The sequence below is a fragment of the Cydia pomonella genome, chromosome 1 (genome assembly GCF_033807575.1).
Source record: "Cydia pomonella isolate Wapato2018A chromosome 1, ilCydPomo1, whole genome shotgun sequence".
Taxonomy (NCBI): Eukaryota; Metazoa; Arthropoda; class Insecta; order Lepidoptera; family Tortricidae; genus Cydia; species Cydia pomonella.
The window spans coordinates 14383988-14404095 of record NC_084703.1 but is presented as its reverse complement, the minus strand read 5'-3'; the positions used below and the strand labels follow the sequence as shown (position 1 = coordinate 14404095).

Genomic DNA, 20108 nt, shown 5'->3' with positions numbered 1-20108 from the left:
AAAATTTCATTACTTTTATTACGATAAGAAACCTAATTTTGACAATTTTCTGTTACTATGTTTAAAATAGCAATCTTATCTATATTGAATTTTCGTTTCAAAGTCAGTTCCCAAAAACATGCACAAAGATAATTATCATATTCATTTAGTAATATTGAGGTAGTTATTAGTTTCAGAACTTATACCAATTAAAATGGTTCTAAAAATAACAATAATCAAAGAAAATTTTGGTGAAATGTGTGTTCAGACCCTGAAGTTTGAACGTTTACATCTGATAAAATGTATGTATATTGGACCTTAATACGTTTATGCCAGAAGCAACAATAACAGCTCCTCTACCTAAACGGAGCGCCGTCGCCGTGCCCGCGGCGGGCCGGCCGGCACTCCTTCCAGCTATGTACGTACATTCACATACATACAAACACTATTAGCTATAGACTCGATGGAACATCAATATATATTAAGACTGAAGGGAGTGTAACATACGAACAATAGATTGAGTGCTCCACATCCCCGCCAAGTTCAAGTTACAACAAATACAGTAATAATACGTAAACTAAATTAGGTACCAAAAATGCAATGTGTGCTCGACTTTCTCCGCTAAGTAACGTTCATAATAAAATTGTATCATTCCATTCACAGACTTTATTTATAAAATACAATCATGCACATAAATGAAATTGGTAATTCTGTCGATCACACACCAAATGCACAAAACAGTGGTTACACACACATGACAAAGAAATATGTAAATAACAGTAGAACCATCAAACAAGAATGACGCAGTATATCAATAGCGAGAATGACATGTAAAGTTATGGATGCGCCGACGCTTGCGGCAGGGGTGTAGTTCAGTCTCAGGCCGCGCGCCGCGCGCCGTCCGCGTCAAACTCAACTTAACACTACTTCACAACGATACAATTAATCAACTAAAACTATTTCTGCAGCCTAACACATTACAAATCATAATGTACCCTCTTTTTATATTTGGAAGGAATAAACAACATGCCTGTATATGTACACTTTTCCTGTCGTGAAAGTAACCGTACATTTACTCCGATGGGTCGTTGCCGCCCGATGTGTCCTGCGGCGGCAGCGTTCATCTGCACTGCCTGACGCGCCACGCGCCGCACTACACAGGAGCGGCCGATATCTTTTGTCCAGTATAATTATAATAATATGAACAATACTTGTGTATTTATTATTATGATGATGATGTGAAATGTTACACCAAGATGAACGTTTAACCGATTCAGCACATTATAATTAACAGCAACATTAAGAATGCATACTATTTCCCTACAATGGGATGTGTTACATTGAAATATAGAATAAACTGCTAACACCATGACTAATAAATTTGCATTTTGAATTTTGTAGTCAATTTAGATTACAAATCCTTATAAGGTAAATTGAGTCACCAATAAACATTAATTATTTTACATTTCGGCAGAATGAACGCATCAAAACTTTTGTCGAACAGAAGTTTGCACGACATCACTCAAAAACACGAAAAGGACCAAACTACTACGAATAAAGCAAAGTCAGTGATCTATCTTTGGCCCTATAGCAGGTGGGCATCTTCTAGACTCGTTTCAATAGTTTTCCCTCAAAATATAGTTCGATGGAAAATTAATGAGACTAGCAAAGATTACACCTAGATATTAATTCTAAAAAATGTGTCAGCACCTTTAACAACTCTGATGTCATGTATGGAATGTATGATTTCTGCTGTCATTTTCCTCAGAATAAATACCCGATAAGGAACTTCGTAAATTGTTAAGCGTGCCGTAATGTAATACACGCACGGAAAATATGCAGTCAGTCGATGAGTTAGCGACATTCGGTTCTTATTAACGACGCGCTACCCAGCTTGTCTAGCACCGACTGTCTCTATCCCATCAACGCGACTCGTAGTCTCAAGATAGGCGATGATAACTCGTCAAGTAACATATCAATTGATGATTATAATGTACACCAGCGCGCAAATAGCTTGTCCAATAAAGCCACAAACTAAATACTTATTCTTTTTAACACAATCAACGTATTTACAGATGCTCGCTACTGCACTGCCCTTCACGGAATCCATTAGTTTCGTACTTTGCAAGAACTGCCAGCTCGGTCAGTCAGTTTCTTCCTATTGTCAACTGGGCTAAGTCCTGATGTTTCTGGTGTGCCAAGAAGCACTATTTTGTATTGATTTGTCAGTCTTTCGTTATTTCCTAGACTGTAAACTCTATATCAAATGAATTGATAACATTATTAAGTAGCTATAGCTCTATATGCTATGTAGTCCAAGGTTTACATGACAGTTGCGAATACTCTCCGGTTTGAACGGAGCTCGAGGTTTCTGTATCACTGTGCAAGTTACCCATGAGTAACTAATTTAGTCAAGTCGACGACCGTACATAAGTATTTCAAACGGAAGCGAATACATTACATACCAAGCACTCGAGGGAGCCACACCCGCCTCGAGGTGCGCGTGCCTGCACTCAGCCGCAAGGCGGGCGCAGCTCCCTGCAGACAATATTAGTGGTACAAGGGTGTGTTTTATTATTACATGTCTGATGTGTAAGTCTAATGTTACGACCTTTTAACGTTTCAGCATATCTTACAGTCGGCCCATCTATGTACGGGAACACCTCGCCAGCCGCCTCGGGCGGACTGCAGGCGGCACGACTAGACTATCGAATATTACTCGGACCATAATGTACACGTACCTCGTTCGCGGATTATATCGTCAATCCTAAATAATACTGGAACGCTATAAGGACCCATGCCAAATGTGAGATTTTTTTCAATAATATGTGGAAGCATTACAAATTTTTAGTATCAAAATAAATTACGTCCAATAGGAAGATATAAAATCTAGTTCATCGCCGCCACGGGCTTTTTACTATAGGAGAAACCTTTTAGCAACAGCGCTTAAGTTTTTTTGGGCAAAATGAAATGAAAATTATTTTAATGCATTTGGGATATTACATCTAGTTGATAAAAGAAAGCAACGTAAATGAATATAAGAATGTTAACATTCTTTTTGCCAAAACTTCCATATATTATTATCACAATTATAAATATAAATATCTTAGCTTTTCATTAATTTTGATATTATTCACTTAATCTTAATATCTCATAGTTAAAATATCTCACTTGGCACAATAGTAACACAAATCGTACATTTCAATAATAAAACATATCACGATAGATTCAAACAATACGCTTCCACTGGCACCATTAAACGCTACGGTGTCTTCTAAATTCTCAAAATCTTTTACCATAGTTTCATACAAGAAAACATCATAAAGCTAACAAAGACAAAATTACAAAGAAAACGATCAACAAATCACTTACAAATTAAAACTCGTACGTTTATTTCTTACTTTCCAACAATTACTATTATATCAAAAATATTTATATCCATCATAGGTGGATTTATCATCACCGTGGCAGGTCAGGGAAGGCGCCGCGCGCGGCGTCCCGCCCTGCGCGTCTAGTCTAGTCAAGGCTGTCTCGCTGCCGGCCCGTTACACGACCGGCGGCCTCTCTTTGGATTATTTACTTCGCACCCAACGCACACGTTCATTTTGTATAATCATTGTACAACATTCTTATAAGCATGCATGCAGAAATGCAAATTCTGTATCGTTTTAAATCATTACAATATACTCGCAAAAGCATCTGTCTGTTCATTCATTGAGCCTCCTCGGTAAAGCCATATCATGTTTATATCCGTTCCTAGTCGGTTTGTATCCCACACACCCTTTAAATAATATTAACAGTGTAGTGATTATAACAGATTAATCTATTATTTTATAACAAAACAAAATATTTACTTCTCGTTTGTATAATAATGGAGTGATAATATAGCTATTGTTAACAACATGTGTATATGTATAGAGAACATAATCATTAACTATTGCGGTATATGACAACTCTTTTATAATGTAATGTAACTAATGTAGCAGAATAACATGGTATGAAAACTATTATAACAATAAACTATATGCGCGGCATTAGATTCATATACTTAAGTGGCACTATATCGTTAAGAAAATAGTGTATATGAATAGTATATATTCAAATATTAATCATCATCAACATATATAATCCCGGGGTAAAAATATGGATTTATCAATAGTTATTAATTACAATTCACTACAATAATATCAACAACAACATTTGGACACAATATGCTGCCAACAGCCTGCCTGCGCAACAGTCGGACAACTCTTGTAGAACCTATCAAGTCAGCAACTTTATCATAGTTTCTTATGAATATGTCTAACCACGACTAATACCGTCAAGGTCACCAAGTCATACACTGGGGGGCGACCGTCGGTACTTGCCAGATAGCGAAGGCCGGCCGCGGCTGGAGGTGGAGCGAGGGTCGAGGCGGTGAGGCGGTGAGGGTGAGATGGTATGTGGGCGCGCGGGTGGGTGGCGACGGCTTACTGCTGCGCGGGCGGCGGCTGCGCGGCGCGGCGATGGCGGCCCGGTGCACTCGCCTGCGCCACCATCGCTCGGATGCGACGCTGAGCCGACTGTGAACAACACAACACAAGATCAGTAATAATTATACTAAGGAAATGTAGCGAATCACGAAAACTATCGGAGCGATCATTATATCTTAGTAATAGTCTATGGTCTTCTATGAAATCATACTCTATAATTACAATTTCTTTTAAACAAGCCTGAGCTAAGTATATTAAACGTATTCACCGCGTATAAATCAATGTCATTCGCATGTGCTGCATAATTGCATTATTTGCGTTCTAATGACCTAGTATTTTAAATTCTTTCCGCTTATAGACAGAGTCCATAGTTTCACAATATCGTTAAGTTCGTCAACTATGTTTAGACAAAAATAAATTAGTTCACGACGACAAAAACAACATAACACTTGTCACTTTTAAGCTTAATGCACACACACGGCAGGCGCGGGTGTGCGCGTGAACGTGAGCTTGACCAAGCAGGCCCACGGCGCAGTGTGAATGCTCGACGGTGGGTCCTACGTAGTCTGTATTAAGGTCCATTTTAGTTGTAATAAAATACAACATAATGGAAACGCGCGCACGTGCCCGACCCGCGCACACCCCGCTCAGGCTCGCGCACGTTTGGTCCGACGCCCTAAAGCGGACCATAATACAAACTACGTAGGACCCGCTCACAGCGCCGACGACCCGTCGCGGGTCCGCTTAGTGACGCTCATGCCCGCTCCCGCCGTGTGTGTGTGTGCATTAAGAGGAATTCCTAGTTGCGATTTTTCCATACAAACGTTCTCGACTGTTTCCTCCCTGGATTTTAGTCCGAGCTGCAGTTATCCTTACCGCACGCACGCACTCCTGCCCACCGCAGCGCGATAGTAAGAGCAATTTTAATTAAAACATTATTGTGTTTAGCTCGATAAAAATCGGTTTATTATTGATATTTCACCGTATGTATATTTTCTTCCTCGCGTTGTCCCGGCATTTTTGCCACGGCTCATATGAGCCTGGGGTCCGCTTGACAAATAATCCCGGTGTAGGCACTAGTTAGTTTCACCGTACGAATATAAATTCGTTCATTATATGTATATCTTTTAATCTTCTTTATCTGAAGAAGGGACTTTTGACCTACTTTAGACATATGATGTACCTACTAGAAGGTTCTTAGGTACTTTAATATATATCATTAAATTATCATCGATTAAATTGTTGTTGCCTTTAGTTTTCTATTTGTTTATCTGTTCAGAAAAAAGGATTCTAGTAAGGTTAGGTTAGCCCTAGGACGGAAACTGGTAGGCATACACTACACCGTACGCTGTGGAAAAAACACTCACATGTAGTCACAAAAGTCCACTACCACGTTAATACTAACATCAAGACCTACCAACTATATATACATTTATAACATTCGCAAGTGTTCTATGATTCAAACCAATACGAAAGTAACACTCACCTATCCAGTTGCCAAAAGCCATTTATCACTAAAGGCCATGGCCATAATGTAGAGCGGTTTCATTAGCTCATTCTGAAGTATTGAGCATACTCCTTTACGTGGCTCACCCAGCTTCAGGCGGTTGCTACAAAACGTCAAAACCTTAGTAACGCCACACTGTGCCATGTTAACAAAGGAGTTCGCATTGCGCTTTAATATAACTCTATACTTATCTTAGACACGATTCACAAACAATCTCCAACACCGATATCTCCTAATAATATTTATAATATACGTAGCATATAGGTATAACATGTGGACTTTGTGGCTACATGTGTAACTTACCATGACTGACAATGACACACAATGCTAATTTAGAAACAAACAATTTCGCAGTGCAATATTACAAAACTGTCACGATAACCTAAAAATGTGGATCATCAGTAGATATAGATTATATTAGAATTTCTGAATAAAAAAACAAAATGCCTAATTCGAATAATAAACAAAAACTGCAGTTTTGGTAAGTACATGGAAAGAGTTAAACTGAGTAGAGCGGAAAGACAATCATAATCAAATAGTAAAATAGGATCGTACCTGGACGCTGTAGAAGGGGCCGACGATGTGCACGGTAGTGTCGTGGTCCTGCGGCGGCTGCCCCTGCTGCTGCGGCTGCTCGGGCAGCTTGATGAGCGAGCCGGTGACGCGCTGCAGCTCGCGCACGTTCTGCCCGCCCTTGCCAATGATGCGCCCGACCTGTGACGACGCCACCACGATCTCCACGGTCAACCGCACGTCGTCAGAACCCGACATGAACCCTTCCTCCCGCATTTTCTCGAAGATAAGGTATTGAGCCTGCAAAGCGATAAGCTCCACTTTATATATCTACTTCGAGACTTCATAGCATATCAGAGACAAGTTAGACTAACCTCGAGATATAAGATAAGGTATAATAATAATCTTAAGTATTAAGTACCACTTAAAGCCTGACTTGAGCCTGAGTAATATATAATCACGCGCCATATTGCGGAATTTAATCGAAATTAAATTTGTCATACTAAACTGAACTGCCACTCTATACATGAGAATAACAGCGCCCTCTTGTCAATGATCATATATTTCTGGTCGGGCTTTATATTCCTTAATATACACAGTGTTCTTTTTAATACAGTTAACTTCAAAGTATGGGTGAGTACGTTTAAAGAAACTAAATAGCATATTAGGGTTCCGTAGCCAAATGGCAAAAAATCCGTTTTTTGATTATAGATTCGTCATGTCCGTCTGTCTGTCCGATTATTTATTTTGAAAAATTTGTATTTTTTATTTATTTTTGTAAAAGTATTTTAATGTTGCATAAAGCGTTGTTGTAGCGCGGGTATTACATTTAACCCAACCAAACAATTGAAAACTGTAACATATCAATGTCATTTTGAACTACGATCGTCCGAGATAGTACGTACGTTTAGTAGCAAATGTATAAACTCCTACTAAACACTAATTAATATTCAATATGTAATAAGGTCACAGCTCATTAGAGCCACCCCGCACCCGACCCTCACCGCCTCGCCTCGAGCGGTTAGTATTCTTCGTATGGATTTCTATGGGCATGCGCTCACTACATCAACTTCGTACCACCACCGGATAAGTTGATGTAGTGAGCGCATGCCCATAGAAATCCATACGAAGAATACTAACCGCTCGAGGCGAGGCGGTGAGGGTCGGGTGCGGGGTGGCTCTAATGAGCTGTGACCTATAGTGTACACGGTCGTAGGGACCTTAGAAGATTAAAATAAATTATTGATTATCTCCAAAATCGAGTTAGAATACCGCTGTCTTTGAAAGTTACTTAATTTAAGCTCAGGAACGCACCCTTGAAATTATAGGAACTAAAAAAACACGGTGTAGAATGATTTCTGAATTGAATTTTTGGTTTAATAATAAATGCAACCAGTCACACAAGATACAGGATTCCAAATGATATGCAACAATGAGAATGTATCCACAGTCGCAGTCAGCAACAGAGGTGCCTGAACACCAGGGGGGCGACACTTAGAAACTGTAGTTAGAATAGTAAATATGGCGGCGATTTCTATTAATGGGATCCGATAACCTACTTTTGCGTAAAGTTGACTTCCTATTATGCAAACTACATCACCAGATGTCACTATAAAATTGATACAGCATTAAGAAGGTTGCATATACCTCGTATGTCAAGACCTATCTTAATTCAGAATGCTGTTACCTACTAACTCTCGTTTACTGTCAAAAAAAGTGTAATCCGATATGATTGATATTAACTTATTATTTCTCAATTAATTTTTAAATGCAGAGCAGAGTAAAATCGGAGCGAGCATTCTACAACACGAGTCAAATTAAATAGGGAAATTAAAAACCCACTAGTTCCAATGTTTAAAACTAGAGGTTTAAAATTTTAACAGTGTTCAAGGCAATGCCGGGTGGTTTAGATACTTTCGAAGGTAAGAAGAAAAATGAGCCTGCTCCTGCTCCTGAGCGCTCATGTAACAATGATTATTTTAATTTTATTTATGACTAACATATCCGACCGATGGCACTCTGCCAAGATTTGAGCAATATGATTCCGCTAAGTAAGACGAGATAGAATGCATCTATGGAGGTACATGCGTTGACAAGACATACGTCCTATTCCTGAAATTCATTAGTACAAGAAGGACCCGAACCACGACATCATTACTCATGTGTTTATTTTAAGGAATATCTGGAGCTAAGCTAGGACGAAGCTAATGCAGCTTTTTACACAAAGATAAACAAAAGTAAAAAGAAAATTCCAAACAGAATCAGAAGCTGCAAGTACTTACAACACCTAGTCTATTCTATTACTATCTTGTATACCAAATTGAAAGCAATAAATATAATTATACTTGCTTGATTGCTTGTTTTTTTTTATTCCATAATTTTGAAACTTTTCTACATAAAGTTAATATTTTGTTTGATATCTTGGAAACAAAAAAAACTATCAAAGTAACAAGAAATCAAATAAAAAATTAACTTGGTTTACAAGCCCAAGTAGACCTAATATTATGTAGTACGAAAGTGCACGCACACAAACATAGCTAGTTTTGTATACGAATTAGAGATAGCGCTTCAAAATGAGTTTCCTTAAAATGCTTCAAGAGGGCTCTCTATTCCTATTTACTTACTTTAACTCTTTGCTGAACACTCCTGGGTACTAACGAATATTCAGAGGTCAGGTTTCTCTGCTGAGGTGTCTGCACCCGGTAACAGTGAAAACAAGGCTCACCTTCCATTGAGCCTCTGGGCTGCCGACGATGGTGACCTTGCGCTCGGGCTGCGCGTTGTTCTGGCCCTCGGCCTGCTTTTCCTGCTCCAGGGGCGCGATCTTCACGGACGCGTTGCTGAACCGGATGATGTTGCGAATGTGAGAGCCCTTCGTGCCGATTATGGCACCCACCGCGTTGTTAGGGATGTACAGGTACGTGGTCTCCTGTTCCGCCAACATATTAAGAATAAGATAAGGAAGAAAGGCCTGACAAAATTCTTATAGGATAAAGCAGTGAGAATTGAAGCACACAAGTCACAAACAACAGTCATCAAAAATGTCCGGACAACACTTATACATGAACAATAAGGGTTGTGTTAAACTTCTTCAATTGCAACTGTAATGCATTTGTCGTATATTATTCGATTTTCAAAAACAAGATAAATTCGACTTCGTTTCGTCATACATTATTGGTGCAAAATCCTCTGCAAGAATTCCTAGAATGGTGGTGGTTCATATAAAAAATATTTAAGGAGCGAAACCACAAAAACACGAGTTCAAAAGTAGAGGACTAGTTAGGGTTCGTCCAAAGCTGGCAAATACGCCGCATTCTACACTATTTGGGATAAGGTAAGTACTCGTAGGTACTAATGATGTAATGACAATTGTTGTCGAGATGATACCTGCGAGTCACCAGCCCCCTGCTGCGCGCCGCCCTGGCCAGCCATGGGAGCGTAAATGGGCGGCGGGAACGGCGGCGTGGCGCCACAGAAGCCGCCACGACCGGTCGACATCATCGCCATGGGGTGCAGACCCGGGAACATTATGCTTTGAGGCGCCAGCACCTAATAAACCAAAATAATAATCTACCTGTAGCACCTAATAAACCAAAATAATAATCTACCTGTAGCAGTAATAAAATAAACTTATTTTTAGGCAGTCTCCACATTTGCCGAGGCATCGCGATTGCAAGTTAGGATGTTATGGAGGACATATTATTATAAGGAAAATAATGTGCACGCAAATTCGTGAGGGATGATTGCACTTTGGTGGTTATTGACGGCCATTACTGATTGGACGACTAATACGGTTCCGCTTTCGTAAAAAGTAAGGAAGACTCCTTTATTAGGCATTAATGGCATTATGTATTACCTGCAAATCATTTTCATAGCTCTGGCGCAACTTTGCTGAAATTTGTGACTCCGCCTTTGCCATATTTTCAATGGTTCCCTTCACAGTTATGATACGCTCGAGGTTGAAACTGTTGATGTCATTGATAGAGGACACTGTGATCTTTGTGTCGGTTTCCTGCATGATTCTTTTAATTGTAGTGCCGCCTTTTCCTATGATGCGCCCAATTAAATTATTATGCGCTAGGATTTTCAGCGAAATTTCCCTGAAAAAATTAATACGATTTATTTTCGATGAACATTACACGCATCTTTTAAAAGGCGCAAATGTATTATCAGGTTACCCTTTATTTGTGTTGTTGGCCTCCTGCTGCATGACCTCAAGTATTCTCTTGCATGCATTAGTGCAGTTTTCAGGGTTGCCATAGATGGTGATGGCCTTCTCAAGGGAGCCGACATTGTCCTTGCGGTGCACGTCAACGCGAGCGCGGCTCTGCTGCGTGATGAGTCGGATAGTGCTGCCCTGGCGGCCGATGATGGCGCCCACCATGTCGCTCTGCACCAGCAGCCGCAGCGGGAAGTCGGTGGGCCGTGAGCCGCCGCCGCTAGCGCCGCCGCCACCGCGGCCGCCGCCTGGACGCCCGCGTCGTCCGCCTCGCGCATTTTGCTCTGCCGCCTCCACTTTCATACGACTCCCTTCCAATTCGTAACCGTTCAAACCGTTGATGGCCCTGAAACAATTAAATTAATGCGATCAAAACTTGCTGCATGGAATATTTTGTGTAATACATTTGCCATTTACGTGGCAGTCTAGTAAACAAAAACTGCCTTAAACATTTCCTTTGAATGGATGTGTACAAATATTTGTTAATATACACAATCAATTAATTATAGAATAAGATGGGTATTCGATCTGCAAATTGACATAACTTTGCACGATATCTCACTTATTCCCTAGAGCATGATTCGTGAATGACGGGTTATTTATATACTGTTTTTATTTGTATTGAACTCTAACAAAACTTTAGTGATACCTACCTTTTACCAGTGGTAACTACTGGGAAAAAACCCAGTAGTTGCCAGCAACCCAGTTTGGTTACCACTGGTAAAAGGTGGGGAAAAAATCCCAGTAGTTACCACTGGTAACAACTTGGTGGTAAGTGGGAATAATCCGTGTTTGACCCACCGCCCTACACGGGTGCTAAAAATAATACGAGTAGCTAGGCTGCTTTTAGTACACGTAACGTAATTTTAACGCGCGACTGTGCCGCATATAGTGTCAGGCAACAATAAGCAATTTAATATTAATTAGTTATCGTTAACCTAACTTTAGTTTCTACGTGAAGACACTAGCTTTTTCCGTATGGCACATACAGATAAACAAGAAACACGCACATCTGCACGAAAACGCACGCACACACTAGAAACTTCACGCTAAGTATAGCTTGCAAAGTAAAGATAAATATAAATGATGGAGTCGATCATCACTAGAAACACTGTCGATTAGGAATCAGTTTCTCGTAGAGACTTCGCTCTGATCTTTAAATATTTATGTTTGCCGTGCCGATGCTGTACAATACTAGATTCCATTTGATATTTTGAATGTGCATGCAACTGTACTACCTTCATAATATTCATGATAACGCGTTTCTAAAATTACATTTATCGGGAATCGCACCAAAACCCGATGGTTTTGGGTTATCGTTAACCTAACTTTAGTTTCTACGTGAAGACACTAGCTTTTTCCGTATGGCACATACAGATAAACAAGAAACACGCACATCTGCACGAAAACGCACGCACACACTAGAAACTTCACGCTAAGTATAGCTTGCAAAGTAAAGATAAATATAAATGATGGAGTCGATCATCACTAGAAACACTGTCGATTAGGAATCAGTTTCTCGTAGAGACTTCGCTCTGATCTTTAAATATTTATGTTTGCCGTGCCGATGCTGTACAATACTAGATTCCATTTGATATTTTGAATGTGCATGCAACTGTACTACCTTCATAATATTCATGATAACGCGTTTCTAAAATTACATTTATCGGGAATCGCACCAAAACCATCGTATTTACGGAGCAATAACAACCCGAATGCAAAGTTAGCACGAGTTAGTAGGCTGAGGTAGCCATTTGTCGCTATACATTCCCAAAGTAGAACTGCAAGAGGTTAAATGGTTATTAAGCTGCACTGCAAAACAGAGGCCGCGTCAGTGGGCCTGCCGGATAGTCTCTATGTTTCTTAGTATAAAACGCCTAATTACACCGAACCGACTTCATAAATATACAGTAATTGACAGAATTAAAATACATGAAGCTTGAAAGTCAATATATCGTAACAGATTGTAAGTTTTACAATGGACCATATTATAAAAGTTTACTGCCGCCCCGCTCAAGCCGTGAATATTAGTGAGCAATCGAACTGAAGTCAAGTTTTTAGTACCTCAAACCTGAACTTCGATCAACAACTATCATTTTGATCACAACTTCAACTTATCTTCGTGGAAAGTAATAAGAATAACGTTTTATTGAACCCGATGAACTAATTCTTCGATTATTTATTGTGAAGATACACATTATAATGATAGCTAATTACTGAATGATTACTTATAGTAACATATTTCCCATATAACGACATATTACCAACAAGTCAATCTAAAGACCACAAAGAGCAGAATGAGAATAGCAGCCGACAGAATCATGCAACGTTCAATCGGATCGGATAGAGGAAGAGAAAGTAATAAAAAGCCAAGCATTGCAATGGGTTTCAAACCAGAAATAATGTGCATCCCAATTAGTTGCATGAAGCGGTCATACTCACTGTTGCGCTTGCTCCGAGGTCTCGAAGGTGATAAACACCGCTTGGGTGTTGGCATCGCGCGAGTTGGCTTTGTCGCAATGTTGCACGTTGCCGTACTGCGAGAGCAGGGCGTCGATGTTGTCGAAACGAATGTGCAGCGGTAGCCCACTGATGAGGACCTTGGATGATCGGCTGCGAGAAGCGACATAACCACCAATGTAGACCATTTATTGCAAAATAATCATCAAAAAACTATTTTTTAAGCAATTTGACCTCAGCTCTTTACATTATTGTGTGGAGTGTATGTGATAAGTAGTGACAATTTGACAATGTTGTAAAATAATAAGAAATTGAGACTTTATTCTCTGTCGTCCTATTTACCTGTACTTATAGGGAAAACCTACTTTCATAACAATAAAGTTACCGATTTCGACATATGTACCGTGATAGAATAATTTTAAACGTAATCTGAAAACGGTATTGAATTAAACAAAAAAATAAATCTGTGGCTGGACAAGTCAGGCACTCGTTAATTTTACTGTTACAATAGATGGAAATACTCCGCCTGTACCGCGCCGAGCTTGCCACAAAATGTTGAATATCATATAATAACATTATCAGCATCGTGCCGCATTTTATATATTAGAAATCGCTCGTTGGTATAAAGACGCGCACGAATGCTTTCAGATATGATATGAAAAAAAAAATTGATATGAAAAATGCGACCCGATGCTGATACATGTGATTCTACTCTTAAAATTAGAAAAACATATAACGTCACTTGATATAACGTTTCCTATAACATCGTCAATTTTTACTCTAGTGGGTTTACTCTAATTAACTTCTCTCTATTTAACGGAAACTCAAACAAAAAGTGGCCAGTCCCTTGAGTGCCGCAATATAGTTTACATTGTATTTTATTTCCTAATCTCACTCGTCTTTACCGGGAGTATGTTTCTCGGTCTAATTATTATGAATTTAGGTGGTTACTTTCAGAATCAAATGTACCACCATTAGCTTTTACCGAAAAACTTACAACTATTGGGTTATTTCTACTCGGACTATAGATTTAAAAAAGAATGTCTGTCAGTTCTGTGACACATTTTCATATATATTTTTATAAATTAAAATTGGGGAGACTTATTTAATAGTACTCGTGAATCAATGTCGAAATGTCCCTAAGATGTTAGTATTTTCAATAATGTTTTCTTAAAATTGTGATTTTATCTTTGCAATTATTTTCTATCGAGCCGATTTCGTCAATCGTGTATCGAGTACGACCACGGTCCTTGAAATATAATTAATATGAACATATATTTTTCTAACTTGACTAAAACAAATAGTTTTTCTTAAAAAACTGTTTAAGTAACATCAATTTCAAGGACATTGGGTGTTGACAGCCTCTTAATTGAATTAGCCTCTAGCCAGTGACTACGCGCTACCCGTGATCATGGCTATAACCAATAACCATGGAGCGCTATTTCCCCACGAAACGTTCTGAAAGTTTGCCCCTTTTACGTAGATTAAGTATGTAACGAATCGGCAAAAGCCTGATCAATTCCTATTCTATTAAATAGTGATTACTTAGCGGAATCGCGGCGTCACGCAATAGGCATGCCGGGGCTTATTTATCTTTTTGAATTTGTATTTAGTTAACCTATTATTGCATTAATTACACCAAAACTACTAATTTGGGGTATTTCTGTCAATATAATAAAATGAACCGGAAAGCATCTATATGCAAGCAACTCGACACAAAATGGCGGAGCGGAGATGACATCACCGCATACATGCCCTCAACGAGCACGTCATTCGCTACGCAAGCCGCGCCAGGCGCCGGGCAAGCACCCCGCGCATCCCCACTACCGCGCCGAGCGCCATTCACAACTCTCATTGTTCTGCGTCCTAGAGCCGCGGTTTGCGCCCGCCGCTGCACGCACGGGCTCCCTTCCCCATCCGCATTACTTTCGTACGGTGCTGGGTAGTTCGAATACTAAGAATAGTTAATAATGGTCGAATGAATAAAAACGATTCACGTTTATACATATACGACAGAGTAAAATAGTTGATCATTTGATTTTTTTCTTATTCTCGATGTGACACACGGACGGACAGTCTCACCAAGGGTGTAAAAATGAAGGATTTTTACATTTTTGATACGGAACCCTAAAAATAACAACTTGATCGACTTAATTTAAATAAATACATATTACAGTGTTACTGTTGGTTTATTGGTGAATTGATAATAGGTTTTTTTGGGTATAAATATAAATACATATACAGAGCGTAAATTTGTTTAGTCACCTGTAATAATTTATTTACTATGCGAATATATAAATCATACTGGGAAAATTTTACTATGAGACCAACCCATCTCTACAGAGTCTATTTTTTCCACGATTTCGGGGTTGGCCCCATAATAAACATTGCTTGGTTGCTTGGAAAAAATGGGAGTATGGGATCATTCATTTTAAAACTAAAAAAATATCAATGCTAAATTAAACGTAAGTAGCTCTTTGGCTCTTGTTTATGGTTAAATGTTATCGTTTAAAAACTGATGGTAAATACTTGTTTTATAGGATTTGTCTATACCATCCCATTACTGGTGCCTGTTCCATCATAGGGGTGTTTACCAGTGTTGGGCAAAAAGTAATTGCATTATGAATTACAATTACAAAATGTAATTTGAATTATGAATTGAAATTACGGAAATGTAATTTCTAATTGCATTAAATTTCACTGCATTACAAAAAGTAATTCGCAATGAAATTAGAAATTACATTTTGTAATTTTAATTCGTAATGCATTACAAATTACACTCACTTAGTAAAACATTTCCATTGTTTTTATATAGCATGCTATACTTGTTTGTGGGTTTGTGTTTTAATTTAATATGTTAAGGCCAAATTTTGCAACTCAATTTTAAGGAATTTTTTTTTACATACTTGTATACTTTTGTGTATTTTTTTTTTAGTAATAAGTATTTTAGTACGTATTTTAGTTCTTACATTCAACTTTGGACGCTATTTGTGTCAGTCCAAAACAAAAGGGACCTTATGGCGGTATTTTTAGGTGGGTTGATTCTTGTATTAATTGTTAGGTATATGTTTCTAGATTTATATCCCGTAGATAACTACCGCCTACAACCGCCACAAGGCCCCTTTTGTTTAGGACTGACACATATGTACACTTTTGCAGTTGACTGTACCTCCCGGATATGATCATATTACCATTCGAAGATTTACACTTACAACTTGTTAAAATCATATTACTAAGAAAATTTAAGACTAAAAAATACTTATACTCGTACCTAAGTACTTCCTTTATATGCTTATTAGTAATTTAAATTGTATTTTGGTAAATGTTTTTCCAATAAATATTTAAACTAGACTGAATATTTTCCTTAACCATTCCACGTGGGTAAAGAAGGATGGGCAGATTTGAATGGACTCTGGCCTAGAAAACAATAATGACAAGCCATATACCATCGTAAAGGTATTTTTATATTCTACAACTTTTTGTATGGCGGAAAATCTGGTATAGTTGTGTCAAAAAAGTTTATATAACGTTTTAGTTATGTACAACGGTTTTTAAGCGTTTTACAAAAATACACATAAGAAAACAACCAAATATCGATATACCAATTGAACGCCAAGAACACCATAAGGTGTCGCGTGTTGTACTCTGGACGCCAAGAATGACTTTAGGGCGTTATGGCGTATGCTGTCAAAGTCATGTCAAAGTAACATTATTTCTTTCAAATAAGGTTTATTTCGGCTTTCTTGTAGCAATAACGATAAATATAAGGTTCGTCAATTATGACTATTATGAGCTGTGTTAAGTGCCCAGGTATTTTGTCATTCATGCATGTAGTCAATATAGCATTAGATTACGAAGTCCGATAATAAAGCCAAAGGCCAAGAACTCAAGAAAGTAACCAGCGACAGTTTACAGAAACCGATAAGAAAACCAGAATGTTAGCAATGTCTGAAAAGTGCAAAATCCATTTAAATATCTGAACCAGAATGACACAAAAAAAAAATGAAAGTAAGTATAAAAATCAAAAACATGACAAAATAATCGGCAGTAACAAAACCTTCATAATTTGTAAAGCGATAAATGACCATATTATAGAAAAAACGTACATAGTAACGTTTCAACTACTTTTATGCATCAATAACTTTTTTCACACAAAGATTTGGGACTACCTGCCATGGTAAAAGTTTTAGAATTTAAAATAAGCCGTCCAGCTAGTTCTTATTGATCATTAGGCCAATTTGCCCACCCTCCTTTGATCCTGTTTGTGTAAGTAATAAATAGTTTAGGTTAGGTTTAGGTTTAAAGATCATTTATTCCCATTAAGAATTTTACAATTCACTTATTATGAGAACATAAATTAATTACTTAGTTTACACAACGTAATTGCGTAATGCAATTAAAAATTAATGTAATTTCAATCAAAATTACCAGATCAAGTTAATTAAATTCAATTACGAGCGTAATGCATTACAAGTAATTGCATTAAATGTAATTTAATGCGTAATGCAATTACAAATTAATTGCATTATGCCCAACACTGGTGTTTACTATATGACCTATATATTCACACCGTAAATTATTGAAGTGACTAAATTTACACCAATAACTCTTTATTTACAATAACAATATACACTGGATATAAACAGGATTACTTATATCCAAAATAGGCCCTTGAGGCATTGTACCAAGGATGCTGGCAGCATTTCCTCGTTGTATTACTGATACGTTGTGTGAAGAAGCCGCCAGCTCTTCCTCTTCGGTCACCAGTTACGTCAACTAGTCGTTTCACGATTTCTCTAAAACACTTGTGTGCGCTGGGACCCCATGGACCTAGAGTTTCAACGCCAAATGTATTCTGTACCGAGGCTCTTATATTAAGTTTCAAAATTTTGGCGCTTTCCGCCGCTGTACACGCTTTTACATTAGTCCGTTGGTGGTGGTAGTGGGACAGCGCCAGTGTGTCTACGCAGGTAGCATCCCACACTAACATCCGCCCCAAGCTCCAAGGAACTAAGGACACCCCATTTACACCAATTAGGTAGTAATAAAGTAGGTAGTAGAACTCGTCAAACCATTAATTAGTATAAATAGTATAATGTCATTTTTAGCGGCCGGTGAATAGGGACAATTTACTATTTCAGTTTCGAGCAAGATGTCAAATAGCGTATAATGGAGCCGCAAGGACTCCAACTTGACTCCTACAAATACACGGAGGGAATCTAAGACAAAATTTGTTTATTCAAATTTTTCATCACTATTTAAATAAAATACAGTTTTAAGTCACGTCGGAGCGAGGTATATAAATTACAATTATAATTAAAGTTAATAATGACGGTCCTATTTTAGAAGGGACATTCTTTAGGGTCGAATAGTAGCAGATACGTTATAAGACTTATAAGGAAATCTACCCTTCATCTGTTATATATTTGTGATAAGAAATAAATTATAGATAATGTTCACATTGACACACTGCAAATAGGTCTGCCTTCTTAAAATTCCGTACGTACAGCAAAAACATATTTTTTACTATTTTTCGTTATATAATCGTATCGTATAATCGAATGGAAGCTTATTTTATATATAATAATAGACCGGTGATAGGTTGCCTTATCTTAGGTTAGGTTAAAAAGTTGGTCCAGTCCATGGTTGCCTAAGTTAACCGATATTTGTTTAAAATTAATGTGTGCTATAAAGATGTATTTAAGAAGTGGAGGTTAATAATAATTTAAGTTTTAGGAATAAAAACTATCCTATTTTCTTCCCTGGGACTCGGGTCTAGTACGCTAACGGCACCAATCATGGGACATTTAAGAAAAAAATTAAGTATTTTTGATATTTCACCGACACCAGTAAAATTTCTACCGCTTTATGCGTTAAAAGTTGAATGTCTTATACGTTCTTTATGTTTTCTATGTCTTTAATGAAAGCTACTGCAATTAGTTTCAATTTTATTACCAAATTATGGTTTTTTGCACCAGACATGGGATGTATGGTGTCATTAATTTTAATACTAACAAATAACAATAAAAAATTAAACTTAAGCAGCTCTTTGGCTTTTATTTATGGTAAAATGTTTCCAGTGTTTAGAAACTGATGGTAAATACTTGTTTTACAGGATTTGTCTATACCATCCCATTACTGGTGCCAGTACGATTATAGGGGTGTTTACTATACGTTAAATAATATAGATATCAAGATAATATAGCCCTTTCTTATTGGGTATGTTATTATTATCGTAGGCGTAACGCGGTTATCATCCGCTGGCCGCTTCGATGCATGAGCGAGATAGCTATATACAAGTATATAACGATGTCCCGCTCTCACACCCGAGTGGCCTGCGGATCCGGATGCAAGAAGTGAAGATCTTTCAGTCGATTCGTTTTTACATAGAGAATTTGTTTAACAAAAAAACAACGTACTCCTTATTGTGACATTCAAAACAGATTGCACTGTACTGAACCATATGTTTTACGGTCACTGAATTATCAAACATCATCTTTTGACAATCAGAGGTACCACAAAAATGTATGGAGCTCTACAGCGCCAACTCGTTTACCTGTCAAAATCGAAACACAAAATTGTCAGAAATTTACGCATCTTATTCAATCCATTTTACAGAGTTCAAGACTTAACAAAAACGTTTTGCTATCCGTAGTTGTCATTTGAATACACGATAACGGTGTGACTCCCTTTATTAGGACTTTAACCAACCCTTACCCACAAACTGTAAGGTATATACCGTTATTATACTGAATTACTTTTACGAGCCCCAATGCAAATGAATGTAGGAATTTTTTTTACTTCAACCTCAAAAATCGGGATGTTTAGTAGAACATGTAACTTAAAAGAATATTTTTCATCACACTTGCATACTGAGATGGAACGAGCTATATTATGCCTAGAGGGGCGGTAATATATTTTTCTAAATGTCATTATGCCCATGGGCATAATTTTTAAG

General features: G+C 38.0%; 1 protein-coding gene across 5 annotated transcripts in view; it reads right to left on the bottom strand.

Moving 5' to 3' along the window:
• LOC133516131 (insulin-like growth factor 2 mRNA-binding protein 1) overlaps nucleotides 1–20108 on the bottom strand; it is a 103805-nt gene continuing 83697 nt past the window's right edge. For 4 of the 5 annotated variants that reach the window (XM_061848904.1, XM_061848926.1, XM_061848920.1 and 1 more), the window contains 7 exons: nucleotides 13133–13303; nucleotides 10650–11036; nucleotides 10328–10571; nucleotides 9859–10020; nucleotides 9197–9400; nucleotides 6514–6771; nucleotides 1–4541 (listed from right to left, as the gene is read on the bottom strand). In XM_061848904.1, the coding sequence (XP_061704888.1) occupies nucleotides 4449–4541; nucleotides 6514–6771; nucleotides 9197–9400; nucleotides 9859–10020; nucleotides 10328–10571; nucleotides 10650–11036; nucleotides 13133–13303 (1519 nt within the window). In that variant the 3' untranslated portion in view covers nucleotides 1–4448. The remainder of the gene's footprint in view (nucleotides 4542–6513; nucleotides 6772–9196; nucleotides 9401–9858; nucleotides 10021–10327; nucleotides 10572–10649; nucleotides 11037–13132; nucleotides 13304–20108) is intronic. The other variant, XM_061848912.1, reaches the window with a different exon arrangement.